General features: G+C 43.7%; 1 protein-coding gene across 11 annotated transcripts in view; it reads left to right on the top strand.

The window, feature by feature from the left end:
- WDR20 (WD repeat domain 20) overlaps window positions 1–10496 on the top strand; it is an 85136-nt gene that overhangs the window by 49076 nt on the left and 25564 nt on the right. For 2 of the 11 annotated variants that reach the window (XM_037738295.1, XM_037738294.1), the window contains exon 2: window positions 6371–6553. The exons of 2 other annotated variants lie outside the window; for them this stretch is intronic. In XM_037738295.1, the coding sequence (XP_037594223.1) occupies window positions 6371–6553 (183 nt within the window). Of the gene's footprint in view, window positions 1–4908; window positions 4961–6370; window positions 6554–7299; window positions 8237–8345; window positions 8364–9194; window positions 9288–9806; window positions 9949–10496 lie in introns of those variants that run through there. 7 more of the 11 variants (XR_005200149.1, XM_037738296.1, XM_017528083.2 and 4 more) reach the window with 7 other exon arrangements.

Genomic DNA, 10496 nt, shown 5'->3' with positions numbered 1-10496 from the left:
AAAAAAAAAAAAATTTTTTTTTAAAACTCTCACTTAAAATTTTTCTATTAAGTTGAGAACTTAGTAAGTATGAGACTGTCAAATTATTTGTAATCAGTAACTATGCAAACTCATGAGCATTATGATAAAATTTAAACTTGCCATAGAAAAAATTTAGAAACAGTTATGGTTTAATGTATTCTACAAATACTTAGTGTCTGTGGCAACCTGGATACTCTGCTGGGGCTGGAGACCAAATACCCAATTCTTAAAGTGGATAAGAATGTTTAATGAATTGATTCTGCTATAAATTCATGTTTATCTGTCAGAATCTGAGTGGAAAAAAACTCTTGTTGAAGAATTTAGATAATTGGTAATAATTAGGATGCAAACCATTTTTTGAAATCCCAAAGTATGGGCCTGGAGTGGTGGCTTCCGCCTGAAATCCCAGCGCTTTGGGAGGCCAAGGTGGGCAGATCACATGACCAGCCTGGCCAATGTGGGGGAACCCCGTCTCTACTAAAAATACAAAAATTAGCCAGATGTGGTGATGTGCGCCTGTAATCCCAGCTACTCAGGAGGCTGAGGCAGGAGAATCACTTGCACCGGGAGGCAGAGGTTACAGTGAGCCAGGATCCCACCACTGCACTCCAGCCTGAGCAACAGAGCAAGACTCCATCAAAAAACAAAAAGAAAAGAAAGAAATCCCTAAGTGTGTAGAATCCAACAGAAAACTGAAAAACAAAGCTAATGCAGTGGTAACTTTTAATAAAGTTCTGCTCCTTAAAGGAGTTTTTAATTGATTATAACAGACCTAAAACAAACCTGAAATTATATAAGTGAGTAAATACTAAATGTTGTAGGATGAAATAAGTACTTGAGAATTGAGATAAAGGAGCAGCATGAAGAATGATTGGGAAAATTCTTGCTGTGGGCAGTGGGACTTGAACTGACCGGCAAGATTCCTGAGGAAGTGAGCAGAGGAGACTCCCTACCAAGAGGGTGAGTGACTTAATGAATCCAAGAAAGAGGGGCTCTCTGCCGTGGCCAGTGCTCATGATGTGTGTGGAGGGCAGTGAAGGGTGGAGAGGCAAGACAGTGTAGAGCTGTGAAGAGCCTAGCCTGGTGACCCCGAACTCCCTTCCAGGTTCCTCATCTGTGTAATGTGGATATATTAGTACAGCTTTGAGGGGTGGCTAGGATTGGATGGGACGATGAGTGACAAGTTCCTGGTGTAGGCCTGGCACATAAAATATTGACTAGGCTGGGTACAGTGGCTCATACCTGTAATCCCAACACTTTGGGAGACCAAGGCAGAAGGATCACCTGAGGTCAGGAGTTCAAGACCAGCCTGGCCAACATGGTGAAACTTGGTCTCTACTAAAAATACCAAAAATAAAATAAAATAAATAAAAAATAAAAGTAGCCGGGTGGTCACCTGTAATCCCAGCTACTCAGGAGGCTGAGGCAGGAGAAACACTTGAACCCGGGAGGTGGAGGTTGCAGTAAGCCACGATCACACCATTGCATTCCAGCCTGGACAGCAAGAGTGAAACTTCATCTCAAAAAAAAAAAAAAAAGAAGGTGATATTGCTCCTGGGGAGGATGGGGCTGAACCCTGAAGGGCAGGGCTGCTAGGTACTTTTTCCTACTTTGACTTGATAGAAATGAAGAGGCCACAGGCCAGGTGCGGTGGCTCATGCCTGTAACCCCAGCACTTTGGGAGGCTGAGGCGGGCGGATCACTTGAGGCCAGGAATTTGAGACCAGCATGGCCAACATGGTGAAACCCTGTCTCTACTAAAAATACAAAAATTAGCTGGGCGTGTTGGTGCTCACCTATAATCCCAGCTTCAGGAGGCTGAGGCACAAGAAGCGCTTGAACCTAGGAAGTGGTGGTTACAGTGAGCTGAAATATGGCACTGCACTGCACTCCAGCCTGGGCAACAGAGTAAGACTGTCTCCCCCCACCCCCCACCCCAAAAAAAATTAGAAGGTGTTTTGATTAGAGGTAAAATGTGGCTGAAATGAATGAATATGGTAGCTACCCAAATACTTGTGTGTGTGCTGTGCTTTCTGTTATCTGCAGCCTCCACCATTGCCCTGCAGGGGAGGGGCCTTTGGATTCCGAGGCTCAGTGAGAGGAAATTTGCACTTTGCACTGGGCCTCCTGGCTACCAAGAGAGAAGTCAGGGTTTGAACATAGGCTTGCCTGGTTCCGAAATCTGGAATCTTTCTCTCTCTGCCAGACTGCCCCTGCCTGGAAAGCCATCTGCCAGGGGCTGATGACCCCATGGAGAAGAGGAATAGCTGGCTCGGGTTGGTTACTGCTGCTCCTAAAATGGTGTGTGAGCTCAGGGCACATTTTGGCAGGCACTGGGAGACCTGGCTTTCCTCTGTCCGTTGGGGCTTCAAAAAGCTCAGGCCAAGAATGGAGTCCATGGATTTTTCAGAAATACAAATGTTTTATGGGCACATAACCTTACTTGATAATTCTTACTTGGTAAACGTGACATGTTTCCTGACTGGACTTCTGCTGTTCCAATTTGGTCAATGCCACTGACAAGAGATTGGGGAGGGAGGATTGACCTTAGGTGAGAGATTCTAAGTGTTCCTTGGAGCCAGCCAGGTCTACTTTTGTGTCCTCTAGGACAGTGCCACTCACACTAGTGTTGATGGACCAACTTTAAAAATATTTGTAAGTGGGGATTTATACTTCTATAAAATAAAAAGAACAGGAAAAGAAACTGAAAAAGCCATGCAGAATACAAACTCTAATTTTTCATCATTAGATTCAACAGATACAAAATTACTTTGTCAGTTCCCATAAAAGTTTATAAACTCTTGGCGGGGGCACAGTGGCTCACATCTGTGATCCCAGCAGTTTGGTAGGCTGAGGTGGGTAGATCATGAGGTCAGGAGATGGAGAGAGATCATCCTGGCTAACATGGTGAAACCCTATCTCTACTAAAAATACAAAAAGAAAAAAAAATTTTTTTGAGATGGAGTTTTGCTCTTGTTGCCCAGGCTGGAGTGCAGTGGCAGGATCTCAGCTCACTGTAACCTCTGCCTCCTGGATTCAAGTGATTCTTCTGCATCAGCCTCCAAAGTAGCTGGGATTACAGGTATGTGCCACCATGCCTGGCTAATTTTGTATTTTTAATAGAGACAGGGTTTCTTCATGTTGGTCAGGCTGGTCTCAAACTCCAGACATCAGGTGATCTGCCCGCCTCAGCCTCCCAAAGTGCTGGGATTACAGGTGTGAGCCACCTCACCCGGCAAAATACAAAAATTACCTGGGCGTGGTGGCGCGTGCCTGTAATCCCAGCTATTTGGGAGGCTGAGACAGAAGAATCGCTTGAACCAGGGAGTTGGAGGTTGCAGGGAGCCAAGATCATGCCACAGCACTCCAGTCTGGCAACAGAGCAAGACTCTGTCTCCAAAAAAAAAAAAAAAAAAGTTTCTAAACTCTTATTCTCAATTTCTGTACTGCAGGCAATGCATTTGACTGCAGACTTAGTCTAGTCCTGGACTGGTACTCTTCAAGAGCAGTGATCTAGGAAGAAAGTTTGTTAAGCAAATTAGTAGAATAAACAAGATATTTTTAGAATATTTACCTGATTTTTTTTCTTTTTCTTTTTCTTTCTTTTTTTTTTTTTTTGAGACGGAGTCTTGCTCTGTTACCCAGGCTGGAGTGCAGTGGCTCAATCTCGGCTCACTGCAACTTCTGCCTCCTGGGTTCAAGTAGCTGGCATTACAGGTGCCCACCACCATGCCTGGCTAATTTTTGTATTTTTATTAGAGACGGGGTTTCACCATATTGGGCAGGCTGGTGTTGAACTCCTGACCTCAGGTGATCCACCTGCCTCAGCCTCCCAAAGTGCTGGGATTACAGGTGAGAACCACCATGCCCAGCCCATTTTACCTGATTTAAGAGTAAAAATAATTTCTTTGCATTTAAAATGCTTCACATCTTTTCAGTAAAGTTCCATATTGGCAGGCAGGGATGTAAAAATATACCGATAACTGAAGCCAGTATAGTTGTGAGGGGTCCCTAAGTCTAACCCTAAACTGGTGGCAGTACTTGGAAAAATAGGTGCTTTTACTTCCTTTATTGTTTCTGAGAAGCATTACATAGTCTACTGATTTAATTTACATTAGATTATTTTCTCTGTTAATTTCTGGCTAGCCTTTGAATTGATCTGTATATTTCAGGGCATAATTTTAGGTGCATTCTTTTAGAGGGAAGTTCCCTAAGAGGTTGTGGTTGTGGTTGTGGTTGTGGTCATTGTCATTGTTTTGTTTTGTTTTTCTTGCTCTGTCATCTAGCCTGAAGTGCAGTGGTGCAATCCCAGTTAACTGTCACCTTGAACTCCTGGGCTCAAGCAGTCTTCTCACCTCAGCCTCCTGGATAACTGGGACCACAGGCATGCACCACCACACCTAGCTGATTTTTTATTTTTCCTAAGCAAACTAAAAAAACAGAAAAAGTCTCAAGAGTTGACTATGCTGATAGTAATTATGTGTAATTTAATTGCTGATATTTCAAAATTGGATTTTTGTTCTCTAGCTGCCAGTTATATCTTATATTTGTGGCTTTTTTTTGGCAGGGGGGTTGTCTTCCTTGTTCTGAGATGACTGGCGTGTGCTGTTCTGTCAGGCCAGGGTTCTCTTTCCCTGCCGTCCGAGCCCACTCAGAAGCTGCCTTTCTCAGACAGCCTGTCCGAGGCCACCGCCCCGGGCCCTGCTACTCACTCACAGCACTCAGCCGAGCTGCCTTCAGCCCACCTTGCTGCATAGCAGCTCCTCCCCTCCACTGGCCCCCTTTCTCCTCACTTCAAAGTCAGGACTCCCTTTTGTTTTGTATGGTGCTTTGTATTACACTTTTCAAGGCTCTTTCATGTATATATTCTCTTATTTCATCCTCCAGACAATCCCATGAGGTTGGTAGAACAGAGATTTTCATCTCCGTTTTAACTGAGGTGAGGCTGGGAGAGTGTCCGCATGGCATGTACCCTCATTCCTTTGCCCTGGGGCTCCCAGAGCTGCTTGTTACCACTCAGGTCCAGACTTCCACATGTGCAAGGTTTTGAGTTTGCTCAAACATGCCTATAATTTTGAGGTCCTCTTTTCTACTCATTATTTATATTTGTTATTGCAAAGTCAAACATTAGACTACTTGGTTCAGTGTCACAGGCCTCTTTGGAAGAAAGAAATCTTCAGAACCTGAGGGGGCGGTCAGTAGAGAACTAGAGCCGGGAGCCCCAGAGGGCCACGCAGGGTAAACTGGGTGTCTTGAGGGGCAAGTTCTGTTTCAGGGTTAGTTGTCTCCACCAGAGATTTTCAGACAAGAGTGGGAGGGGATGGGTTTCCCTTATTTCACCGATAAAAGCCCAGCATATTGGGATGACACAGAACATTTCTCATGAAGAAAAGAATTATTCTTGAAAGGAGGGAGGGCACATTGAAAAATTGCTTTACACTCAAGTGAGAAATCATTTGCTTTTGACTCTCTTTCCCCATCCCCTTAATGGTCAAACAGACCTGGGTTCCAAATCCAGTCCTGCCGCTTACTAGGTAGGTATGGTGACGTTGGTCAAGTTATTAAACTTCCCTAAACTTGTTTTCTCATCTGTAAAATGGGTAAAATATTGTCCACTTTGGAGCATTATTTTTAGGATTAAAGATGATGCATGTAAAGCACCTTGATTATGACCTCGATAAGTGAGTGTTCCCTGAAACCTAATTCAGAAGAGGGATTTTGACCCAGGAGGAGCCAGTGTATAGCATGGGCTCCAGCAGTGGTTCTTAGACTTGAGCAGGCATCAGAATCACCTGGAAGGCTCTTTAAACTACAGTTTGCTGGCCCTACTCCCTCCTGTAGTTTCTGATTCATTTAGTCTGGAGTAAGGTTTGCGATTTTGCATTTCTAAGTTCCCACATGCTGCTGCTGCTGCTTCTGGTTTGGGGACTACACTTTGAGAACCACAGGGCTACAGGTAACTGACCAGTGGACATTTAGGTGCTGTAGACGCATTTGAAAGCTGAGCTTTTATGTGGCTCCTCTGTTAGATACTGATTGAAATGCATTTTGAAAATACGGAATTTAGTATCTCAAGGGTATTTTCTGCTGAAGTGTTACATATATTTGAGGGAGAATAAGTTGTGAAAGTAACAGTTATATTATAGCTAGTCTAATAATATCTAGTTGGCTAAGGTATGTGAAAGTGCTTTTATAAAATGTAAGATGAATGTTAAGTCACAACTGAAAAAATATTTTAAATAACTTCATTTTTAAGATTAAACACCATATTGGAGTATAAAATATTATAACTTAGATTTCTCATCTCAATGTGCTGTTTACTATATGTATTTTTCTCTTTCTCCTCCAGGCTGCTGACTTGAGTAAACCAATAGATAAAAGGATATACAAAGGAACACAGCCTACTTGTCATGACTTCAACCACCTAACAGCCACAGCAGAAAGTGTCTCTCTCCTAGTGGGCTTTTCTGCAGGCCAAGTCCAGCTTATAGACCCAATCAAAAAAGAAACTAGCAAACTTTTTAATGAGGAAGTAAGTAGCACCCTGTCTTAGCTGTGAAGAATCCCTTTAAGAATTGGTGCGTTCTTACCAAGGGTAGTGGGCCTTATTTGGCAGTTCAGGCTAAGCCCATTTTTTATTCGCTCAGCCCTCCTCCCTAGTACACCCAGGTTTAAATGTGGTGGATTAATTTGTTGACCTTACCTGTTCCCTTGGGGTAACTGTTTTGTGCATTTTTATGGAGCGTGCTCAGGTGTCTGTAACAGGTGTTTTAAAACTCTTCTGTAGTGGTGATAGGGACAGTACTGTAACTTGGTATTTATAATTTAAGAAAATGTAGAATTCCAGTCTTGCTTCACATCACCGAACATTTCATGCAGATCAAAGAACTTGATAACATTTCCTTAGGCTGCTTAAATTGTAGCTAAAGCTTCTGTATGTATGTTTGACAGGCATTTGGCTAAGGAGTACTTCACTTGCTCTTGAAAATAGTTGCTGTAAACTCACCTTTGACGTAGTTACTAATCCTGGCACTTAAATTTGGGTCACATGACATAGCTTTTGCCAGTGTTGTAGTATGTACTGGGGTTTCTGGTATCTTCAGTTTCATTCTGGAAAGAGCTTGAGATAGCTGAGCTGTCTGTTCAGGAACATGTCAGGACTATTAAATGTGGCATATAGAAATTGCCAAATAGATTATGTTTTTCAAAGCTATTGGAGCATCTTTTAGCCTCAGGTATTGCTATTTCATATTTAATGTTCTTCCTCCTCTGTTTCAGTATGACTTTTCTACCAAATGGAAAAGATAAGGTAGGCTTGCTGATTTAGAAGCCCTGGGTTCCAATCTCTACTTGGGACCTCACCCCTGATGTGCAAGGGTCAGGCTATGTAGGACCCCTCCCTTAGAAAGGATAAGTGCTTTTGCATTGTTGCAGGATTTTAACATCATTAACTTGGAACAAAAACACATTATAGAGTATGGTTTTTAAGAAATAATTTTGTTTGGGGAAGAAAATTCAACTTGACAAATGGCAGTTAAAATTTGGATTCTTTGGTGGTCATGCTATTTGCTATTCATGCAAATTCAGTATCCATCCAGGGTGCTCCTGTTTGACATTGCCAGTGGATTTGATGAGATCTATGAGCCATACTGTCTCTTCTAGTTTCCCCTGAGTTGACTGGAAACAAAACTTGTCATCTGGACTGACAGACTATAGAGGAAAAGTATTTAATTCCATTTTCCATTTAAAAATGTTAAGCAGAAAATATTTTATTTACCTAGATGTTTTATTAATATCATCTGAGGAAGTGATTCTTAAATAGCTGGATGATTATTTTTTTGATGCTGGGTCACGGGAACAGCACACAAAATTGACCTCCTCTGCACTGTTAGCAGAAATTGTGAATTTGGCATTGTTGTGTTTTTGTTGTTTAGGTAGGGGAGAGTGTGATTGAGGGGGCAGGGATTGGAGCCATGGAAAGGGCTGTTAGTAAACAAGACCCGGAGGCAACCCTGGCCCGGGATGGTACAGAATGCCGCTTAGAGAACAAGAAAGGTTTGTGTGTAATGGCAGGGGGAGGGCCAGGAGTTGGAGACCACATGTCACTGGAATCTCAGGGCTCTGGGAGCACTCAGGCTGCATCAGCCAGACCATCCCTGCCCTGGTGACTGAGAGTTGCAGGCTGGAAGGCAGCTTCTCATTCTTCATGATTTAAGTATGAGTTATCTCATACTCATTTTACATTTTATTTGAAAAATGGCTATTTAGAATGCTAGGACTATGTGTGGTTTAATGCCAGCTTGACATTTACAGCTTGAAGCTGAAATTGATTGCTCTTCATGGTAAGGAAATTCTTTAGCAGTGTGGATACATTTTTATCAGATTTTGGTCAGAATGTCTAAGGTGAGCAAGGGTCACCAGAGGTTTGTTCCCTGGAGAGTGCCAGGCATGGTGGTAAAGTACTCATCGTGCTGTGCCTTGCTGTGGTGTGAGATACAGAGGTTTTACCTATGGCCTCTCCAGGGAGGGTGGGCGGTTCTTCCCATTTCACAGATGAGGAAATAGTCAAAGATCAGGCAAGTGAATTCTCCAGATGAGGTAGCAAGTTGATGATAGAGTTGGAACCAGAAGTTAATTCCAGAAACTCTTATTGGTTATAGGCCCCACCATGCATGGTTGCCAGATCAGCGCTTGCCCTTCTGGGAGCTCACAGTGCAGGAAGGATGGACAGAGATTACTGGGCATGTGTATGCATAGTGATATGAACAAAATACCAAGGCATAGCTGCCGCGGGAGTTCTGTAGTGTGTGTCACATATCATAAAGTTTTTAAAAATGTTAAGGTCGCTGGGGGAGTTCCAAGAAATGCTTTCAGAAAGTGATGTTTGATCTGCATCTTAAAGGGTCCATAGTTGTTAGAGGAGAGTAAGGAAGGCCTTCAAAGCTTGAGAAACAACTAGGCATGTGAAAGAGCATCCAGTAACAGCATGGGCACCTCACACAGTGTAGGATTTGGAGTGGCAGGGTTCGAAGCTGGAAAGATGCGTTAGAGCCAGCTTGTGTTATAAAAGCCCTTTGTGTCCTGCAAAGAAATTTGGAGCTGACACTGGAGGATGTGGGGGAAACTTTGGCCTCTTAATCAAGGGAGTGACAGGATCAAATATGTTTTTTTAGAACTCTTGTCAGCACTTGTGGAAGGTGGATTGGAATGAAGAAAGACAGAATGAAGGTAGCAAGACCAGTGAGGAGGCTCTAGTAACTGTCCAGGTGAGAGCTGAGGGCTTGAACTAGAGTTGTGACCGTTGTTTCATTTATTCAGGACTTTGACTACCTACCACATGCCCAGCACTGGGCCTGCAGCAGCAGGCAAAACCTGCCCACCTGTGACCTTTGTCAGGAGGGAAGAAAGGTATAATAGCACCACCCAGGCACACTGGGGTGTGCCATGTCACAGATGGTGACACTTTGTGATGTAAAAAGCAAGAGAGCAGGTCTGAGAAAGGGAGAGAATCACAGAGGTCTACTTTATTTATCTATTTATTTATTTATTTGACAGAGTCTTAATCTGTCATCTAGGCTGGAGTGCAGTGGCACGATCTGGGCTCACTGCAACCTCCACCTCCCAGGTTCAAGCTGCTCTTGTGTATTACCTACCCAAGTAGCTGGGATTACAGGCATGTGCCACGACGCCCAACTAATTTTTGTATTTTTAGCAGAGACAGGGCTTCACTATGTTGGCCAGGCTGCTCTGGAACTCCTGGCTTCAAGTGATCTGCCCACCTCAGCTTCCCAAGGTGCTGGAATTACAGGCGTGAGCCACCACGGCTGGCCAACACAGAAGTCTACTTTAAATTGGGAGGCAGAGAACATCTCTCAGAGGAAGTGGTATGCTTTAAGCTGAGCCTCATGTGAGAAGAAGGCCAACCAGGTAAGAAACTGGAGATGGAGCATTCCTGCAAAAGGAATAGCAGGCGAGGGCCCTTGAGACCAAGGAAACTGGAAGAAGGACAGTTTACCTGGGAAAAGCGGCATGAAGTAAGGGCATGAGATTGGAGGGCCACAGCACTTAGGGCCTGATCCAAAATTGTTTCTTAACCCAAAGTATCAGACCCCTTAAAAGGGAGCAGGTGCACAAGGCAGACAGATTGGTGTTTTTGAAAGGTACCCTGGCTGCTTCTTGGAGACTGAATTGGAGAGATATATTAATAAATCCTAGGTTTCTGGCTGCCTCTTGCTGCATTGGGTGAGACTGGGAAGGGAGCAGTTGTCAGGGAATGGAGGGGAAGATCAGAGGTTCTGGTCTGTGCTTGCCAAGCTTGAGAGACCTGTAGATAGTGGGACGTATGGATCTGGAGTACAAAACTAGTGGTAACAATTTGGCAGTTGTCAGCATAGAAGTAATAATCACATCCTTGAGATAGATGAAAGGGTCTTTGGAGAGAGGATGGTGAGAACAAAGAACGCATGGGACTGAGC

This window comes from Cebus imitator, unplaced genomic scaffold (genome assembly GCF_001604975.1).
Source record: "Cebus imitator isolate Cc_AM_T3 unplaced genomic scaffold, Cebus_imitator-1.0 Scaffold52, whole genome shotgun sequence".
Taxonomy (NCBI): domain Eukaryota; kingdom Metazoa; phylum Chordata; class Mammalia; order Primates; family Cebidae; genus Cebus; species Cebus imitator.
This window is presented reverse-complemented; position numbering and strand designations above follow the sequence as displayed.